Source organism: Muntiacus reevesi, chromosome 2 (assembly GCF_963930625.1).
Source record: "Muntiacus reevesi chromosome 2, mMunRee1.1, whole genome shotgun sequence".
Classification (NCBI taxonomy): domain Eukaryota; kingdom Metazoa; phylum Chordata; class Mammalia; order Artiodactyla; family Cervidae; genus Muntiacus; species Muntiacus reevesi.
In genome coordinates, this window is record NC_089250.1 from 246850011 (window position 1) to 246872197 (window position 22187).

The window sequence follows — 22187 nt, forward strand, 5'->3', positions numbered from 1 at the left end:
CAAGCAAGCGGAGGGTTCACATTTTATTAAGAAAACTGTCTCCCTGCGCATAGTTTCCAGCCCCCACTCGGATCCCTGACCAGACTCACTGCTAGGATTCTTCCAGGTTGACAGCGTCCAGCCCTTGGTGACCTGAGACAGACCCCCTGCCACAGGGGGCACTCCACAGCGGGGCAGGACCCTGGAGCCCCACCAGCCGGTCCGTGCCCCCAACTTCTCAGACCAAGGCAGTCAGCGCTCAGAAGCCCCTGCTGCCAGACCAGCCGAACTGACAGATGCCCACCCCTAAGCAAGCCCAGCTGTCGGAGGATGAGGCGCTTGGCTGGCCTCGGGCTAGAATGGGGCCAGCTCGGAGCTGGGCAGAGCCCAGTCCGTTTCAGATGTGATGAGGTCACAGGCCAGGGCATGGGCCCTGTGGACATAAGAGAGGACATGGGCTCTGTGTGGCCCAGGAGCCACGGGCTGCCCTCAACCCGGCAGCTAGAAAGAGAAACAGTCCTGCTGAATCATGCACTGACCCGAGTAAAACCCCCGAGATTCATGAGGGCCCACTGCTTGGCCCTGCCAGGGTTCCCTCCAAGGTTTATCTGGTCTTGCAGTCCACCCAAAGGAACCTGTGTGTCCCTCTGTTCCGAGCAACTCAGAGAGGACCCACACTGCATGGATGGGCTTGGCTGTGAGAGCAGCCCACCCGGTCAGTCCTGGAGGCCCCTCACTGCTCACACCCAGAGCTCCTGGGGTAGAAGGCATGTCGGGATTAGTACAGCCTTGATGACCCAGCACACACCATCAGTTGTTGGACAGATGTTCCAACAATAATTTAGGTTCAGAGCGGGATTGCAAGTTTAATTTCAACAACATGGGAGCTCTTGTTGAAATGAGTCAGAAGGTTACCTTTTTATCTGTATTCACCTATGTATTCAGCACTGAATACATCATCAACTACATACCTCACAGAAGACCACACAAAAGGCTAGAAGGCCCTGCATACGCTTACTAATCTAAATAAATTTATTTACTGAATCTGGAAAACTAAACTTCAAGTTCACGCTTTTGTTTTATCCGGTCTTATTTAAAAATGCACTTGCCCGACTTCCCTGGAGGTCCAGTTAAGAATCCACCTGCCAGTACAGAGGACAAGATCATCCCTGGTCCGGGGGGACTCCACATGCCGTGGGGCACCTAAGCCCATGTACCACAACTACTGAAACCCATGCACCTTAAAGCCTGTGCTCAAGAGAAACCACCGCAGTGAGAAGCCCATGTACAGCAACGAGAGGAGCCCCTGCAGAGCAACACAGACCAGCGTAGCCAAAAATAAAAATAAATTAAAAATTTTTTTAAATAAAAATGCACTCTCGTATCTAACTTAATATCACAGCTAAGCCATGCCTCTAAGATAAGTTTCCCAGTTAAATAATCAAGACATAAGCTGCTTCACACAGCACCTCTGTGCCAGTCAGAGACATGCCAGTCTGGGTGGCGACTTGGCTTGGCAAGAGGACAGCAAATTAAAAACAGCACCTGCTCTAGGCTGATGAACTGGGACGCTGCCCAGGGCATGTGCCTTGGCAACAGAGCACGCAGGCTGGATCTCAGCTTCCTTCACCCTCTTGGCCAGACCCACTGTGCAGTACACAACCTGCCCAACTGTACAAAGTAGCCATGGACAATACAGACTCAGAGTAGGATCTCGGGGACTTTCTTTGTTCCTCTAGAACAATAACAGTAATACTGAACCAATCCTGCTAAATCCTGTATTTGGCAGGTCTTGATGATCTCTTTGTTAAGTATTAAGAAGCTTACTAATGGGTAGAATTTTAAAATATTGTTTTACTTTGTTTTCATTTATATGGATCTGATCTGGGACTCAACAATAGATGTCACTGTCCATTAAAAAAAAGACAAAACAAAGGGGTTTTCCTGGTGGCTCAGTGATAAAGAAACTGCCTGTCAATTCAGGAGACACAGGTTCGATTCCTGATCTTCCCGTGGAAGATCCCACATGCTTCAGAGCCCATGCATGCAGCTGAGCCTGTGTGCCACAACCACGGACGCTGTGCTGTACAGCCTGGGAGTGAAGCTGCTAAAGCCCACACGCCCCAGAGCCGGGGCTCTGCAACAAGAGAAGCCACCGCGATGACGAGCTCATGCACCATGACTAGAGAGCAGGCCCCACTCACTGCTAGCAAAATGCCCAAGCAGCAACAAAAACTCAGCACAGCCAAAAACAAACAAATAAATGATTAAAAAATAAAAATAAGGACAGCAGGTCTCCTGCAGAACTCCATGGAGCTAAACACAGAGGAAGGCCTCATAAACTATTGCCCCTGATGACTTCCCCCAGGTTACCCTCAATCTAGTAATTCATCATTCTCTGTGGGCTTCCCTCATCTAATAAGCTTGGCAGTCCCAGGCCCAAAAAACTCCAAACTAAGAGCTGAAATTTTCCCAAAGCAACTAGTGAAGGTGAGACATGTGCAGCATCTTCCCAGCCACCTCACCAACACTAACTCTGAGCACCCACACCACCAGTAACACGCTCATCACCACCTCCACACCATCACACATTTTGGGACACTCCACAGAGCTATGTGGATGAGCCCACCTGTGACGAGTGGGGGTCTGTCTCCCTAGTTTCAGCTCTAAAACCAAACTCTAAAGGAACACACATCAATTTGCTGAAAAATTATCTGGATCTCAACTTTTTAAATAACCGTATTTATTATTTTGGGCTATGGTGGGTCTTTGTTGCTGCACAGGCTTTTCTCTAGTCTCGGAGAGCAGGGTCTACTCTATGTCTTGGTGCACAGGTTCCTCACTGTGGTGGCTTCTCTTGTTACAGAGCACGGACTCTACGGCACTTGGGTTCAGTAGTTGTGGCTCATGGGCTTAGTTCTTCCATGGCATGTGGGATCTTCTTGGATCAGGGATTGAATCCATGTCTCCTTCATTGGCAGGAGAACTCTTTACCATTAGGCCACCAAGGGAGCACCTCTGATTTCAGTTTTTAAAAAATTATTTTTTGACCTCTCTGTACAGCTTGCAGGATCTTAATTCCCTGACCAGGGATCAAACCCAGGTCCCTGGAATGAAAGCACCAAGTCTTAACCACTGGATGGCCAGCAAATTTCCCCTGATCTCAATTTATTAACAAATTAAGGAACTAAACTGAACTGAACTGAAGGAACTAAAAGGCAAATTATATCTACCAACATCAGGGCTTTGTTACAATCCAAGCTTTGGGGCTTCCCAAGTCCACTGCCCACCCTAGTACATTCACTTGAGCCATGTGCCTGGGTTGGGTAAATACCTGCACTTTAAACTGAATTATCACAGGCAAAGACTTGATTTGTCATATACAGCTGTTGCTGAAACTACTATCCTAGAATGTGCCTGAGGCTATTAACCATTCATCTGTCTTCCCCATAATCACATAAAGGATAAGAAAGATGATCAGAATTCAGAGTTGTCCCACAGAAAGGAATCAAACTGTCACCAAGAGCAGCAGCTAGTTACAGGGGCAAGCATCTGAGACCCAGGTTCCAGCACCATCGACAAACTGGGTAGCCATAGGTTAAGTTACAGCTTCTCTAGGGTCCGATTCCTCACCTAGGAAACAAAAGGAGGGGCACACATGGATGGCTTCTAGATTCCTTCTAGTCTAAAACTGTAAGTTGGAGTAGGAAACGGCAACCCACTCCAGTATTTTCACCTGGAGAATCCCATGAACAGAGGAACCTGACAGGTTACAGTCCATAGGGTCACAAAGAGTCGGACACGACTGAGCACACATACAAAATTGTATTTTAAGTTGGAGTTTCAGGATGTTTTGAGCCATTTTAAACTTCTATTACTGATTTATACCATGCTCTCACCTTGCTATGGACTGAACTGTATCCCCCTAACCCCCTAATTCACACTTCTCAAGGCTCTATGCTAGGCAGTTTCAGTTCAACTTCACATCAACTCTACAGAGTCAGGTAATCTTAGCTGTGCGTGTGTGCTAAGTCACTTCAGTAGTGTCTGACTTTTTGTGACCCCGTGGACTCCTGCCAGGCTCCTCTGTCCATGGGATTCTTCAGGCAATAATACTGGAGTGAGTTGCCATGTCCTCCTCCAGGGGATCTTCCTGACCCAGGGATCAAACCTGCGTCTCTTATGTCTCCTGCATTGACAGGCAGGTCCTTTACCACAGCATCATCTGGGAAGTCACAGAAGGGCCAGGCTGAGGCCTAAAATGTATAGTTCTATGGATGGGTGATCAAGATCTATTTTTGTGAAGAACAGTAACCAGGGAGAAATAAGAAAAACAAAAGAGAAATCTAGAGTAGGGTGCAGGAGGCCATAAAGAATGTTCCTCCAGCCACCCGACAATGTGGAGATCAAACGTCAGGTTGGAGGAACACAGGAAAGAGAGTAAGGAATGAATAAAATCAGGAGGTTCTAACATATACAAGATGGATAAAAACCCTGCCCACTCAGACCCCTCCCCATTTATTTCCCTTCTCAGGATAAACTGTGGACAATTTTGAAAATAGACCAAAAAGACATATTCAATGGATGAATAGGCCTTGTTAGGACATAACTTTGCAAGTTATCTGATCCCATGGTTTTTATACTTTTCAGTCTTTTGAGATATTTTGCAACTCTGTTAAGTTGTACATAAATGATAGCAGCGCAAATAATTCTTGTCTGAAGACAGGTACATGAATTGTCTGGCAGAGAGACAACAGATTCCCCCCTTCAAAGTCAAAGCTGCATCTACTGAAATTCATTTCATGATATGTGTATGTGTGCCTACTCTGAATTTTCCTTTGAACAGGCTATAACATCTTACTGGCTCCTTCTTTAATTAATCTTTTCAAATTAATCTTTTTGTGCTCGGGCCTGGTGGGCTGGGAAGACCCAGAGGAATTGGGTGGAGAGGGAGGTGGGAGGGGGGATCGGGATGGGGAATACGTGTAACTCTATGGCTGATTCATATCAATGTATGACAAAACCCACTGAAAAATAAAAAATAAAAAAATTTTTAAATTAAAAAAAAATTAATCTTTTTAACTAATTTGTATGTGAGTCATGATTTTATCTTTTAAAAATTATCCTCTAATACCCATAAACATGGTTTCCCAGATGGCGCTAGTGATAAAGAACTGGTCTGCCAATTCAGGAAATATAAAGAGATGTGGGTTCGATCCCTGGGTCAGGAAGATCCCCTGGAGGAGGACATGGCAACCCACACCAGTATTTGTGCCTGGAGAATCCCATGGAGAGAGGAGCCTGGCGGGCTGCAGTCCAGTGGGTGGCAGAATCGGACATGACTGAAGCAACTTAGCATGTATGTGCCCATAAACAAGCTAAGTCCAAAAAGGCACCCAAGGGTGTATTAGCTGCTCTAAGGGGAAAAAAAGGTTCCAGAAATCAATAATCCTTCCAACCCCACATACTTTGAAGGCCACTGGCTCAAGCAAACAGGAAAATAAAGCTTCAATCTTTACCCCTCTACCCCTCCTCTACCAGCAATTCTTAAATTTCACTGATAATCCAAAGAGTTAGAAGAGGACTAAGGGGCCTCGCTCTGTAATACCACCCACCCCTCCCAACTATAGCAGATGTGATTCATATATTGTGCAAGAACTGAGAGCCAGAAGGTCTCTTAAAGCTGCCTGGCCCACCAGGAGCAATATCAGCAGAAGAGGGAAAACAGAAATGGGCTAAGTCCCTATAGAGCGGGAAAGACGAGTGATGTTGGAACAAATCTCATAATCTGTCTAATGGTTGGATTATAGAATCACACACATGTAGGGGTTCCAGGTGTGGTCTCCAAAGGCAGACTAGTGAGCTCCCCACTCACTAGCTGTGGGGACTCTGAGTGAGTGATTGAACTCAGTAAGCCTCTGTTTCCTCAGCAGTAAAGTATCTGCCTTGTAGGACTGCTGTGAGCATTAAATGAGATAACACATGTAGAACACTAGCAGTCTGGACGTGGTAGAAGTGCAATAAATGTTAGCTTCAATATTTGTTTGAGGAACAAACAACGAAAAGTAAAAACAAGGGATATAATAAAACATGATTGCCATCTCTTCTTTCCCACTTGTCACATCCTTTCTGCCTCTGATCCTCACCTGAGTTACTCAAAGTCTCTTAGCAGGCCTTGGATCATCTCATCCTTCTCAAAGCCATTTCTCACACTCTCTAACCCAGCGAGGGCCAATAGAAACACACGAGTCACATGAGTAATTTCAAATTTTCTAACAGTCATACTTCAAAAAGTAAAAAGAAATAGGGGAGTGGACTTCCATGGTGGTACAGTGGATAGCAAACCACTTGCCAATGCAGAGGACATGGGTTCGATCCCTTGTCTGGGAAGATTTTACACACTGCAGAGCAACCAAGCCCGAGTGCCACACCGCTGAGCCTGCGCTCTACAGCCCACAAGCTGCAGCTCCTAAGCCCTGCGCCTAGAGCCTGTGCTCTGCAACAAGAGAAGCCACAGCAATGAGACGCCAGCACACCGCAACGAAGAGTAGCCCCCTTCTCCACAACTGGAGAAAGCCCTCGAACAGCAATGAAGACCCACCACAACAAAAAAAATAAACAAATAATTTAAAAAATAAGACTCCAAAATGGAGACCTTTCCTTGACCCACGGTTTCACATTTTAAAAAAAGAAACAGGTGGAGCAAATTTTAATAGTAAATTTATTTTATCCCTATGTAGCCAAAATATCACCATTTTGACACATAATTTTACATTCTGGTTGTTTCCTATTACATCCTTAAACTCTAGCATGTATTTTACACTTATGCACACCTCAAATTCAATATGTCAGCAAATCTGGAAGACTCAGCAGTGGCCACAGGACTGGAAAAGGTCAATCCTCATCCCAATTCCCAAGAAGGGTAGTACTAAAGAATGTGCTAGCCATCAGACAATTGCACTCATCTTCTATGCTAGTAACGTCAAGCTTAAAATCTTGCATGCCAGGATTCAGTATTATGCAAACCAAGAACTTCCAGATGTCCAAGCTGGGTTTAGAAAAGGAAGAGAAACCAGAGACCAAATTGCCAACATTTGCTGGATCATAGAGAAACCAAAGGAATTTCAGAAAAATATCAACCTCTGTTTTGTCAACTACACCAAAGCCTATGATGGTGTTCAGTTCAGTTCAGTTGTTCAGTCAAGACTGACTCTTTGTGACCCCAGTGACTGCAGCAGGCTAGGCTTCCCTGTCCATGACCAACTGCCGGAGCTTGCTCAAACTCATGTCCATTGAGTCGGCGATGCCACCCAACCATCTCATCCTCTGTCATCCCCTTCTCCTCCTGCCTTCAATCTTTCCCAGCACCAGGGTCTTTTCCAACGAGCCAGTTCTTCGCATCAGGTGGCCAAAGTATTGGAGCTTCAGCTTCAGTCCTTTCAATGAATATTTGACTGTGTGAACCATAATGAACTGTGGAAAGCTCTTAAAGAGATGGGAATACCAGACCATCTTACCTGTCTCCCAAGAAACCTGTATGCAGGTCAAGAAGCAACAGTTAGAACCCTGTATGGAACAACTGATTAGTTCAGGATTGAAAAAGGAATACGACAGGACCGTCTGCTGTAACCCTCTTTGTTTAACCTATACACTGAGCACATCATGAGAAATGCCAAGCTGGGTGAGTTATAAGCTGGAATCAAGACAGGCAGGAGAAACATCAACAACCTCAGACATGCGGATGTACCATTCTAATGACAGAAATCGAAGAGGAACTAAAGAGCCTCATGATGAGGGTGAAGAAGTAGAGTGAAAGAGTTGGCTTAAAACTAAATATTAAAAAAACTAAGATTATGGCATCTGGCCCCATTACTGCATGGCAAATAGAAGGGGAAAACGTGGAAGTGGTGACAGATTTCCTCTTCTTGGATTCCAAAATCACTGCAGACAGTGACTGCAGCCATGAAATCAGACAATTGCTTCTTGGCAGGAAAGCTATGACAAACCTAGACAGTGTGTTGAAAAGCAGAGACATTACTCTGCTGACAAAGGTCCATATAGTCAAGGCTACGGTTCTCCCGGGGGTCACGTATGGGTGTGAGAGTTGAACCATAATTACAGAAGGCCAAGCGCTGAAGAATTGATGCCTTCAAACTGCAGTGCTGGAGAAGACCCCTGAGAGTCCCTTGGACAGCAAGGAGATCAAACCAGTCAAATCTTAAGGGAAATCAACCCTGAGTACTTGTTGGAAGGACTGATGCTGAAGCTGAAACTCCAGTATTTTGGTCATCTGATGCAAACAGCCAACTCATTGGAAAAGTCCCTGATGCTGGGAAAGATTGAGGGCAGAAGGAGAAGAGGGCATCAGAAGATGAGACAGCTGGATGGCATCACCGATTCAATGGACATGAGCTTGGGCAAACTTTGGGAAACTATGAGGGACAGGGAGGCCTGGACTGCTGCAGTCCGTGGGGTCACAAAGAGTCAGACACCACTGGGAGACTGAACTACGTCAGCACCTCAAATTCATACTAGCCACACTGCAAGTGCTCAACAGCCACCGCTCTGCCTGCTCGTGTCTTTCAGAAGATTCAAATTCATTAGCCTAACAAGTTGGGCCCAATTTCGGTGCCCCCATACCCTCCCCCATCCCTGCCCTTCCATACCTTTGCCTGGTGAACCACACCTGGTACCTCCTCCTCACCCCTTTCCTGGGCTCACCCTTGACTCCCAGGACCCGGTATACTCCTTCCCCACAGGACACACCCTACCTGGTTCCAGGACCTAGCCATTCAACGTGCAAATATGTCCATTTCCCACAAGGGCTTCCTAGCCAAGCCCACTGTCCTGGGCCACTAGTAAAGCACTTGGCTCCAGTGGTCAGGACAGACGCTGCACCTTTTCTGCCTCAAACCAAACCCTCCAAGCCCCTCAGAGGCAGGGCTCTGTGTCCCACTGATGGATGCACAATAGTACCTGGCCCAGCCTAGGTGTTCAACACATATATAAAGCACAGATTTTTTTTTTTAATGGAAAGAATATGTTAGAATTTTTACCAACATCTATTTAGTGACCTTGATCTAACTCTAACGTTATTTAGCCAACTCTTAATCTGAAATTATACACAATGTGTAGGGCTTGGACCAAAAATGGTTGAAAGTAGACCAGCTATAAAGAAGCAACTACTGCTGGAAGAGCCATTGTTCCTGAGGTTTGTTTTTTTTCCACTGGCACAAAAAACTTTTAGCCTTAAACTGTTTTTCATAGCTGTGCTGGAATAAACGGGAAACCACAAAAATGAAGGCTTCCCCTGCACCAGTCATCAAATCGTAGTGGCAAGAAAGAAAGCATCCAAAACGATCCACGTTTGATTAAACCCAACATTTTAAGTGTTTATTAACCCACTGAATTCCCAAATTGAACCAATCATTTGAAATGCTCAGAGACACCATTCTGAATTCCAGTATTTCCTATGGGCCTCTGCGGTCTTCACTGAAGATCAAGGCCTCCCTTTCTCAGGCCTCACAGAACTGCTATTCTTCTGTTTTCATCAGAGAAGCCATAAAAACAAGCACAAGGACCCTCAGTTGTGACTTCTTCTTTGCACGTGTTAAGTGTCTGCTCTAAGGATTCTCAAAACACTGACTTGGCAGATCCTGAGTGACCCTGTTGCCCAGCAAGTCAATCAGAAAGCAGACAACTTTAATAATAATTACAGAACCCCTGGTTTTCATTTTATACTTTCCTAAGCAGAAAGTTTGGCAAAGCCTCTTATGGTTTCCTCTTCTTTTACAAAAATCTGTCTCCTAAGCAAAAGCTTCTGTTTCCTAGTAGCACTCTACACACTTTTAAAACTCACAGTTTAAGAAAAAAAAAAAGAAAAAATAATTACAAAGGCATTTTGTCTCTATACTTTCTCCCCAATATTTTCCATTTACAACAGAGTCCAGTTTATCTGCTTAGAAATACATGTTATTGTTCTCTGATAGATTCCATGTTTTCAAACAATTGGACCTTTTAGGAGCTATGTTAAATACTACATAAACTGTGACTTTTTTTCTTTCTTCTATGAAACAAATATGTATTCACCTGTTTATTCAGGGCCTCCCTATGGGCAGGCACTGTTTTAGACACAAGGGATATAGCAGGGAACTCAAAACAGAAAGCTTCAGCTCTGGTGCAGGTGAAATTCTAGTTGGGTAGTAAATGCCACAAAGCAAAGTAAAGCAGGGTGCGAAGGATAAAAAGCGGGAATGGGGGAACACCCTACTTTTGACAGGGTGGTCAGGGAAGGTCTCCTGGACAGAACAGAACAGCAATTCTGAAGAACAGAGCCAAGTGGGCTCTGTTTAGGGGAAGGGATGGATGGCGGAGAGGGGTGGGAGGGTGGGGTCTAGGGAAGACTGAACTTCAAATGCAAAGACTCTCAGGCAGGAATATGTTAATCAAAGTTTCTGACCAAGTGAAATAATCAGTCAAAAAAGAAACTGGTGCAGGGAGGGCGTTGGACAGAGACTCGTGAGGGAGAGAAGATATATATATATATGTATAGACATACACATACTTATGGCTGATTCACATTGTTGAATAGCAGAAACCAATACAACACTTTAAAAGAATTATCCTCCAATTTAAAATAAGAAGAAGAAGAAAAAAAAACGGATGCTGGGCTCTATATGAGATTTTCTGAAATACAATTGGTACACAGTCCCTCAGTCTGACTCTCAGTCTCCCATTTCTATATTGATAACCTTAGAGCTCCCGGGGGACACCCGCACTCTGAAAACGAGTGACAGACTCGACCACCTAATGTGAGCACATAAGGCCACACGAGAGGAGCTGAGATGAGGGCTGGGCCTCCATTTGAGGGAGAATTTTTCACACAAAAATCCTCCCCCTCAAGAAGTTAAACTGGGCCATTCTTACATTTTGAGATGGACTACACTCTGTGAAGTGTGTTTCTCTCTCTAAATAACCCACTTCTTACCTATCACTTTATCTCTCACTGAATGCTTTCTGCAATGAGCTTCATAAAGTTCTGAAATCAGGTGTGTGATCTCAATTGGAAGACTGTGGGGTTTGGCCAGGTTCCAGTCCCTGTGTATGGGTTCAAGTTCTAATCTGAGGCGAACAGTCGCAACGGTTACCCAGTGTGTGACTGGCAGAGCCTGAAGCTGAACCTTGGCTATGCCACTTTAGGTGTAGCCTCCAGGCTGTAGTGTTCCTAGCCTAACATGCCCACAGCAGTCTGTACAAGTATCACCCCTGCGGTATCCTGCAACTAGCTGTTTACATCTTTCTCCCAGTCTCGAGGTGCTATTAAGAAAGAGCCATTCATGGAGAAGGAAATGGCAACCCACTCCAGTATTCTTGCCTGGGAAAGTCCATGGACAGAGAAGCCTGGTGGGCTACCGTCCTTGGGGTCACAAGAGTCGGACATGAGTTAGCAATTAAACATGACTATGCTAAAAATATTTTCAATAGTAAAGGATATTTTCTTACCTCCATTATAGCTTTAAAAATAGCATTAAAAAAAAAAAAAGAAGTTAAACTGTTTCACAATAAGATGGTTTCCAAATGCTGAAAAGGCAAGCTCTTCTCCCAAAAGAGGTGTCACTTTCTGACTTCTGTACTACTCATCTGCCCCCTCTTCAGTCAGCTACAGGCCTGCTCCCAGCTCTGGACCACTTTAAACTGAGCCTCTGAAAGTTTAAACTGGCTCCTGGCCACCACATGAGATGCTGAGGCCATGCCCTCAGCCAGAGGTGTCTTGTTCTCTCATTCTCTGCCTTTCTATCCTCCTATTCTAGACTCCTCTATTCTCCTATTCTCCTCCTTCTAGACTCGCTGAAGGCTCACCCTGCTAACGAATCCAAATCCTAGCTTGTCTCACCCGCTTTTATCTCTTCTGCACACAAAGCCTGTCCCCCAAGAATAATCTTACTTCCCAAAGAAAAATCTCAGAACACACTGTCAATACATGAGCCCTTGCTGCTCTGATTTCAATGACGGGACTATTTCATAGTTTAAAGTACAGTAATTTTTTTTTAAACTTTGGATGTACTTACATAGAGTCTGAGACAGCACAGGAAATCAGGACTGTCTGGGAAAATGTAGGATCTGTGATCAGGCCTTTGACTGTTGCTCTATTCTCTAAAAAACAACTTTATTTTCTAAAGACATATGACATCATTCTACAAAAGGATTTGGAGCTACTTCTAGGAGTAAGGATAAAGAGTCAGCGAGTGATAGCTGTGGGTTGAAGGCCAGAACGCTGGTATTTCCAGCCATTTCAACAGCTCAAGAAGCTAAATGGACCATCATGGAAAAGAATCAGCTCTGGCCGCCACACAGACCTCAGCCCTTAATGGGGTGAATCACACACTCCATTACCTGTGCTGGAGCTCAGGTAATTGCAGCACTAATTCCAGAGGCTGGAATATGCCTCTCCCCAGCATGCAGGAAAGTACCCATTCATTCTACCAGGAGAAGCCTCTTGGATCTGACAGGGCATGTACACCTGACCCCTTGACCCCTCTAAGCATCCTCTGAAGTGCCATGACATGGGAAAGGTTCCTATAAATTTCTAATTAAGAAAAAAAGTCACCACAGTGATAATTTTGGTTTTTTTTATAATGATAATTTTGAAATGTACAGAAATATCAAACTCTATCTTGTATATAACAGGAACTAACCCAGGGATGGCGGAGCCTGGTGGGCTGCTGGGGTCACACAGAGTCGGACACGACTGAAGCGACTTAGCAGCAGCAGCAACAGTGTGTACGAGCTAAGTCACTTCAGTTGTGTCCAACTCTTTGCGATCCCACGGACAGTAGCCCGTCAGGTTCCTCTGTCCATGGGATTCTTCAGGCAAGAATACTGGACTGGGTTGCCATGCCCTCCTCCAGGGGGTCTTCCCGACCGAGGGATTGTGTCTCTTATGTCTACTGCATTGGCAGGCTGGTTCTTTACCAGTAGGGCCACCTGGGAAGCCCCAACACAGGGTTGTAGGTCAATTACACTTCAAAATTAAACTCATAGAAAAAGAGATCAGAATTGTGGCTACCAGAGATGGAAGAAGGAGAGGAATGAAGGCAGGAAAGGTACAAACTTCTAGTTACAAGATAAATAAGTACTAGGAATGTTATATACAATATGGTAAGTATAATTAACAATGCTATTGTTATATACGAAAGTTGTCAAGAGAGTAAATTCTAAGAGTTCTTCTAATCACAAGGCAAAAAAGTTTTTTTCTATTTCTTCTTTATTTTTTTTTTACTGTGCCACATGGCGTGTGGGCTCTTAGTTCCCGTATCAGGGATTGAACATATGCCCACTGCAGTGGAAGCACAGAGTCTTAACTACTGGGAAGTCCTCTATCTCTTTAATTTTTATCTAAATGAGACGGCTGTTCATTAAAGTTAACTGTGGCAACCATTTCATGATGTATGTAAATTAAATCATTATGCTGTATACCTTAAACTTACAGTGTTTATGTTAAGTATATCTCAATAAATCAACCCACTCCGGTATGTTCTTGCCTGAAAATTCCTAGCGACAGAGGAGCCTGGCAGACTACAGTCCACAGGGTCACAAAGAGTCAGGACACGACTGAGTGTCCACTCACACACATATGTCAACAAAACTGAAAGGACTTTTTTTTTTTTTTAAAGAAAGAAAGAACAAAGGTCTTCCAGAGCTGTCAATTGAGAATTAATTTGGTCCTGGGACCCAAGAGGGGTCCTGAAGGTCTTACCGAGCTCACCATTTCCCACTGGAGGTTCTTGTGGATAAGCACATCGATAACTCGGAGTAAACTGAGATCTTTAGGTACGTTGTACGACCAAGTTCATAATTTTTTTAAAAAGTGTTCAGAAATGTAATGATATTGCCCTTTGATTTAGTAGAAGTATTCCTTGAAATTTAACAACAACAACAAAATAGTAACAATTCAAAAGAAGAATGCCGGACATTTACTGAAGGATCCTTCCTTTTAGCAAAAAATTGGGAACAATGATCAGGGGAAACCATGATCAGGGGATCTTATACAGTCTTCGGAAGGGAAAAATTCCAAAATTCTTTTCATTGCCTAAGATTTTTTCCCCTAATTTCCTTCTAAGTTACAATGGTTTTTTTTTTCCATTGAGATTTACCTGGCATATAATATTATACTAGGGTGTACAACAAAATAATTCAATATCTCTATATACAAATATTTGTATCAATAATGATGTAGACATCATCACATGATCAGCACAATAGGTCTTATGTTAACATGCATCATTATACATAGTCAAAAAAATTTTTTTCCTGTGATGACAGCCTATCAGATCTATTCTCTTAGCAACTTTTAATTGCAATACAATTGCAATACAGTTTTATTAACTACAGTCACCATGCTATAGGGTAGATTCCTTTCAAGTGGAAGAAGTTTTCCCATTAGCATCAGCATATTTATTAGGCCCCTGCAGTTACACAGAAGGCTTTTTTTTTTTTAAACAGGAAGATAGACTGAAAAACTTCTTAAACTTCAAGTTTCTTCAAGATGTCTGTATTGTTGAAATCATTCTTCCCAAGGGCCTCCAAATTACAAAGTAAGGAAAGTAATAAGAGGTTAACTAAAGATTATGATTGGTATAACAGCTTTAAGGCTAATCTATCCTGAGGTAGAGTGAGTGACAGCTGACAACCTGGGAAGTTTTGAATAGAAGATATTTGCATGTGATATACAAAAGGATGAAGAGTCATACAGTGAAAATTAAGCCTCCCTTCCACCCTGACTCTTGGTCACCCAGTTTCCCAACTGGGACCATTTCAGAGACATGTCACAGTGCCAACAGGTTCATGTGACTTCTGTGTGTGTGAGACAGGATACTGAGGACTTTGTACAGAAGGCTCACGGCTGCCGTGCCAGCAGCACTCTGATCAGCTTCGATTTACAAATAAGGAGACCTGCTTGTGGCCTGAAGTGAACAAGCAACTGCCCAAAGTCCTGTGGTGATAAGAGACATAAAGTCCATACTTTCAGACCCCCTCCTCATCCCCCTTCCCCCTACACACACCCCTAAACTCCACATTCTCTCTTCATGTTGTGCTGTGTCCTCTGCCCTGGAAAGCAATCCTTCACCACACCTCTGCCTGGTTAACCTGACTTTCCATATCAATTTTAGAATCATCTTGTCTCTTAAAAAAAAACCAAAAAACAAAAAACCTTGCTGGGCTTTTGGGATTATGTTAAACCTACAGATCAATTTGTGGAGATAAAATATTTTAGTAACTATATTGAGTCTTCCAATTCAAGAATATGTCTGCCCACTTATATCGGCAGTCTTTGATTTCCTCCTTCAGTGTTTCATAGTTTTCAGATCCTGTATGTGTTTTGTTAGATTTAGACCTATTTCATTCTTTTCAGAGCTATTGTAACTGACATGGGTTGCTTCCCCCCACTGCCCCCCCACCAATTTCAGCTTCCAGTGATTTATTGCTAGGATATAAAAATATGATTGATTTTTCTGTGTTGACCTTGCTAACTCATACATTAGTCCTTGGAGCTTTTCTTTTTATGGATTCCCATGGGATTGTCTATATAGACAATCATGCCATCTGCAAATAAGGACAGTTGTTCTTTCTTTCCAATCTGAATGCCTTCTATTTACTTTTCCTGCACTGGCTAGCACTTCCAGTAGGATGTGGAATAGCAGTGGTGAGAACAGACTTCATTGCCTTGCTCCCCATCTTAAGGGGAAAGCATTCTCTCACCACCAAGTATGTTAGCTGTAGATTTCTGGCAGATGCCCTTTTCTGGGTTTGCTTGGCAACATTTATCATGAATGAATGCTGAATTTTGTCAAAAGTTTTTTTTTCCTGCATGCACTGACATAATCAAGTGTTTTTTGCCCTTTAAACTGTTAGTATGGTGGATTATATCTCCTGATTTTGGAAGACTGAACCAGCCTTTTGTTCCTGGGACAAACCACAATGATTGTGGTGTACTATTCTTTTTACATAACATTGCTGGATTCGATTTCCTTGTATTTTGTTGAGAATTTTTGTGCCTGTGTTCATGAGGATGACTGGTTTGGAGTGTTCTTTTCTTGAACGGTCTTTGTCTGGTTTTATAAAACAGATGTGTCCTAGACATTTTTCTGAGGCCTTGAATGATAACTTTACTATTTTAAGCATCATAAAAACTTATGAATGGTTTTAATCTTCGATTTTCTGCTAGAATTTCTTTGACTCCAAATTTTTGAGCAGGAACACAAATTTCAAAGATAACAAAATTCCCAAGGGGAAAGAAAACTATTCTAACTATTCTCACCTTAAGGTACATGTGAGAATCTCATGCAGTGAAACTATTTCACCTGTCATTCTCTGCACATCCCCGCCCTGCTTCAGTATAGTCAAGGAAGCAGGAACTGTACTCCCCAGCCTGGGATGAAAAACTGACACAGTTTCCATCAAATAAAAGATACATTATTACCCAACCCTGAAATGCAAATACTCACAGTGGTCCTTGAGTTACCCAAGAAAGCACCTGCCAAACATTAACCCCTTTAGTTCTCATAATTCCCCAAACGTTCAGTCATTACTACTCACATTCTACTACGGGAGAAGCCCAAACACAAAGGGATTAAGAGATTTCAAGGCGATCAGCAGAGCTAAAGTCTGAATTTAAACATTACCTACTACCCAACTTCGTTTTAAAAACAGTCCTAGACAAATGCAATGTAAGGTCAGAAGGTCAATCAGGCGTGGGAGGGACTTCAGAAAGGGGTTCAGGGACTTTCCAGATGGTCCAGTGGTTAAGACTTCGCACTTCCACTGCAGATGGCACAGGTTCCAGCCCTGGTTGGGGAAGTAACATCCCTCAAGCTGGGCAGTACAGCCCAAAAACATTAATACAAGTGTTGAAAGAAAGGAAGGAAGGAAGAGAGAGAGAAAGAGAGAAAGGAGAGAGAGAAGGAAAGAAGAAAAGGAAAGAAGAAAACTAAGAAAGAAAGGAATGTGATGCAAAAGAGCTCACTGAGGGGTGTTTTAGGAACTTAAATGCTGATTCTGGTCTTGGCTCTTGTGACAAGGCCCATCCCCTCACTGCAGAAAGTGAGCAAGACTAACAGCTGAGGAACAGAACACCACACACGAACTGCTCACCTAGGGACGGCACAATGGCCACAGAGAAATCAAAACCCTTGTAAAGTGTCTCATTTCAGCATGTAAAAGTCAGCCAGAAGGTCACCCAAAAGTCACCCAAAAGGGTGGACCAAAGACCACAGAAATGTCCCTGGGCTCAAGATCTGTCCTGTTCAGTGGAACAACTCAAAGTCATGTGTTAAAGAGGCAGTAAAGGATACATGTGCATGCATGCTAAGTCACTTCAGTCGTGTTTGACTCTGTGCAACACTATGGACTACAGCCTGCCAGGGTCCTCTGTCCATGGGATTCTCCAGGCAAGAATACTGGACTGGGCTGCCATGCCCTCCTCCAGGGGATCTTCCCGACCCAGGGGTCGAACCTGCATCTCTTATGTCTCCTGCATTGTCAAGCAGGTTCTTTACCACTAGTACCACCTGGGAAGCCTAAAGAGCATACTGCCTGGATTCAAATCCCAGTTTCACCAACCACTAGACACGAGACCTTAAAGGAATCACAACCTCTGAGCCGCTAATGTTCTCATCCATAAAAGTGGCAAGAGTAAGCATTCATTAACGATGTCTGCTGTTGTTATTACTCAGAAAGTTGTCCCATCGAGGGCCGGTGCTTTTCTGACACTGTCCTAACATCGTGGTATAATTGCTAGTATACCCCTTTCCCATCACAAGAGCAAAATTTTGCCTTCAACCAAGTGTGCTTGAGAAAAAAAAAATCAAAACAGAACAATAAACAAATAAACAATAAATAAACATTAGCTATTTCATTAAATGATGTGTGGGAGCTAAAAACCAATAAGCACTCACAGAATCCACATTCAAAAGGAAGAAGAAGGTATTTAAATCTATAGCTTAAACCAACTGTTTTCCTACAAAAAGTACATTTACATTGTTTGAGATATTCTCCCCAACGAAGAAACAGGTATGAGTTGTATTTTTAAAAGATATTAACTATGAAAATGCACTGATTAATTTCCATACTATTTCAGATTAGTTTTACGATCAAATAACATTCCACTTCAAAGATCAATTTAACTTTTAAATCCCTAGGAAGTAAGCTATCTTTAGTTGAAATATGTAATTTTAGGACTTCCCTGGTGGCAGTGGATAAGAATCGGCCTGCCAATTCAGGGAACACAAGCTGGATCTCCGGTCTGGGAAGTTTCACATGCTGCGGAGCAACTAAGCCCATGTGCTCTAGAGCCCATGTTCCCCAAGCAATGAAGGGTGGCCCCCACGCATGGCAACCAGAGCAATACCTTGCATAGCAACCAAGACCCAGCGCAACCAAAAACAAATAAATAAAACTTTTTTTAAAAGAGGGACCAGAGAGCTGGTGAAAGTTTATTTTTTAAAAAATTTAATGATAATTCTGGGGTGGCATTTTCATCAAGTTTCTTTAATTAATTAGCAACAGAGACAGCTAACGTTTTATTATACACTAAGCACCTAATAAGCTAGGTCCTAATTTCTACATATTACCTCATTCTCTTAATCCTCTGAGGAAAGTATAGGCTCATTTTACAGAAGAACCCCAGCCTTGATGCTGACTATTTACGATTCTGATTGCCAGTACCTGTATATAAAGTTTTAACGCTAAAATGATATAGAGCTTCCCTGGTGGCTCAGCTGATAAAGAACCCGCCTGCCAATGTAGGAGATGCAAGAAACGTCTGATCCCTGGGTCAGGAAGATCCCCTGGAGAAGGAAATGGCAACTCGCTCCAGTACTCTTGCTTGGAAAATTCCATGGACAGAGGAGCCTGGCGGGCTACAGTCCATGGGGTCATGAAGAGTCGGACACGACTGAGCACATATACACGGGTATAAAGTTTTAATACTAAAAATGATTACAGAAAGGTAAGTCTCAAACTCTAACGTGCAAGAGAACTCCTGGCAAATCTTGCTAAACTGTAGATTATGGTTCATAAGGTCTGAGGTGAAGCCTATGATTCTGCAATTCTAACAAGCTCTTAGGTGCTAGGAGTACTGCCAACCACACTTGTAGCAAGGACCTACAGGTAGCAATAAGCCACAGAACACAAAAAAATGTCTCTAAAGACTAATACAAAATTTTAAAAAATTAAATTTTTCACAAAAGCCACAGAATTAGAACTTATATTAAAATATTTCTTGATGGGATATTGCAACATCTTAGAAATATCTTCAGGGACTTCTCTGGTGGTCCAGTGAATAAGATTCCAAGCTTTCAATGCTTCCAAGGTAGGAGAGATGGGTTCAGTTCCTGGTCAGGGAACTAAGATCCCACAAGCTATATGGGGCAGCCAAAAAAAAAAACAATCTTCATAACGACTCTTGTTTTCTTTTTCAGTTTAAGTCAAGAGTCCAATTTCTTGGAGTTTTGTGGAGGGGTTTTCCCCCTAAAAACCCTGATTTTTCAATCAAGGCTGAAAAGCTAAATGCATGGGAGACTATTTCATGTTGCCATACCCTTCAAGCAGATCCCTGTCCTTCACTCACCCACATATAACACAACCTCTCACTGTTTAAATTCTAGAGGCAAGAGTTAGTGGAGATTTTAGGAGCTGGACACCAAAGTTCTTCCAGATGAAAAGTAAAGTTCTACTAAAAATAGCACCTTACAAAAAGGCAATGATAAATACCATTTATCATTGGCTTCCATTTATGGCCTTAGGTGACAAAATTCCAGCAATGAGGTGGTAGCTAACATTCTATACAAACTACTGAATTTCATTCTTTTACCAGAGCCCTTAAGTGGCAAGGTCTATTTACTTTCAAAAGTCCAGAGTGAACAAAGCCAGGTACTTAACAAGATCCCTAAATTCCACTTGGGTCCAAGTTCCCTTTCTCCCAGCTTTTATTCATTTGTGATTATCTGTGTTGTACTCAAACATCAGCTAGCTGCCTCTTCTAAATGGCACCTCCCCCACCTTCTCCATTCTCTTTACTAACAGCAGTGCCTAAGTCCAGAACCAATATATCTCTGAGAACATTCCAGTTTACCAGATAAGGTCAGTTTAAAATTCTAGAGAGGAATAACCTGCTCCGTTTGTCTTTCCTGAGAGCCCTTCAAAAACTACCATCTCACAATCAGCAGAACAAGCCTTTCACCCAAAAGAAAGATAAAACAGTCTATGATTCTGCAATTTACAAACCTTTATTGAAAGGACAGTCACGTTAAATGATTCCCAAGGAACCTTTACCAACGTGCTCAAGTAAGCACAAGGAGACCAATGCTTGGAATAAACAAAACGCATATACCGTGCAGGTCCGTGCAAACGGCTTCTCTAGCTGAGAAGTCAATGAAGTTTTGCTAAGCGGCCTCAGAGGAAGGCCTACCTGTATCAGGGAATACCGGGACACAGTTTTGTCCCAACCCGAGCATGCTCCATCTACATCAGAGCTAAGCAACCAACCAAACAGGCTCGTTAGAAACCCACAAAAGAGGGGCAGAGGGGACAGGACCCTGCCCTGAACGCCCTGGAAGCTAAAAATAAGTATTCTGAGGAATGAGCTCTACCATAGACAAGCCCAACAGAAAGTTCTCTGTTTCTATTACCTCCAAAACTGGCTGCCCTCCCGCAGTGATTTAACTCTGGGTACCAATTGGGCAATGCCAGCCACCGTGCTGGGGCGGAGGATTCAGAGATGCCGGTTCTATCTTCTGGGCTAATTAGAAGGAATCAAAACCTCTGCAATATAAACTGGAGACTCTGCGGGCAGAATCGGGCTCCCTCAATGCTTCTAGACTACATGCCTCCATTCAACCAACATTTATCTGAGCGTCTACCATATGCTCACCACTCTGCTAGGCACCGGGGGAAGAAATCTTCCCCAGTAGTGGAGGCAGAGACAAACGAGGACGGTCCGGAGGAGTGGAGGACGTGCGGCCCCCGAAAACCGAACACAAGTTGTTGCTATGACCAGCAGCACCCAGGGGAAGGCGTGACCCCCGCCGGGTTCCGCGCACCACCAAGTCCAACAGTGAAAGAGGCCCGCTATAGCGAAGGCTGGGGTGGACAGGTAGGCCCGGGGGCAGGTGTTCAGGTAGAAGGCGCACACCTGAGACGGCAGGGGTCGGGAAGGCGGGGTCCCCAGGGGAGAAGGGAGGGAGGCCCGGGGATCCGGCTAGAAGAGGGGGCGCAAGGAGTCGGGAGATGGGAAGCCCGGGGCGCGGTGGAGGCCGGCCGGGCCTGCGCCCCCTGAAGCGGGAGCAGCGAGGGAAGGCGCGCGGCTAGGCCGCCCGCCCGCACCTGGGGCCCCGCCCGGCACCTACCACTTGGGCGACCTTGAGGCAGCCGAGCGCGCCGCGCAGGTAGTCGGGGTCGCAGCGCAGGCCGGCCAGCCCGCGGCGCTGGCTCACCGGCTCGGTGGTGGGCTGGTACGGGCTGCTGGCGCCCGAGATCATGGAGGTGCTCGAGGCCTCGCCCTCGAAGCCGTCCAGCTCCTCGCCGCTCCGCATGCTGCCGCCCGGCCCAAGCCGCCTCGCGCGGCTGGCTCCCGGCGCCCGGAGCTGACGGGCTCAGCAGGGCCGCCGCATTGCCGCCGCCGCCGCTGCCGACGGAGACGACGACAGACTGACTTCCCGCACCAGCGCCGCCGCCGCCTCTGCACCCGCCGCCCCGCTGCGGCCGCGGTTCGGTCCGCTCGGGCTCGGCTCCCGCCGCCTCAGCAGCGGAAAGGGAGGGAGGCGGGAGCGAGTGGAGAGAGGAGGCGGGAGCCGGCGCGGCGGGCCGGGAGGGGGCGGAGCGAGCGCCCGCCCGCTGGCCGCTCGGCGGCGCTCTGCTCGGCGGCTCACGCGAGGGGAGGCGGCGGCCCGCGCCGCGGGGCCTCGGAGAGGCGGGGCCTCTAGCCAGGCGGGGCTGGGGGCGGGGCGCCGGAACTCCGGCCCCGCCCTCACCTGCGGGTGCGGGGGCCCGGGCTGCGGCTGCGCGTCAGGCCTTCACGGCGTGGGAGGGCAGGGGTCCAGGAGACTGGAGATTGTGGGGACCCGGGACAGTGGGGGCTGTCGGAGGGTTGAGGTGGGCCTAGGGGGGCACGGTGTTGCTTTCTCAGGGCGCTGCCTCAGTTTCTCCCCTGG

At 45.1% G+C, this 22187-nt stretch overlaps 1 protein-coding gene across 1 annotated transcript in view; it reads right to left on the reverse strand.

Annotated features, from left to right (window-relative positions):
- CMTM4 (CKLF like MARVEL transmembrane domain containing 4) overlaps positions 1–21875 on the reverse strand; it is a 68388-nt gene extending 46513 nt beyond the window's left edge. Inside the window, exon 1 of the mRNA XM_065925466.1 lies at positions 21384–21875. Coding sequence (XP_065781538.1) covers positions 21384–21569 — 186 coding nt within the window. The 5' untranslated portion in view covers positions 21570–21875. The remainder of the gene's footprint in view (positions 1–21383) is intronic.
- Positions 21876–22187: the final 312 nt, after the last annotated feature.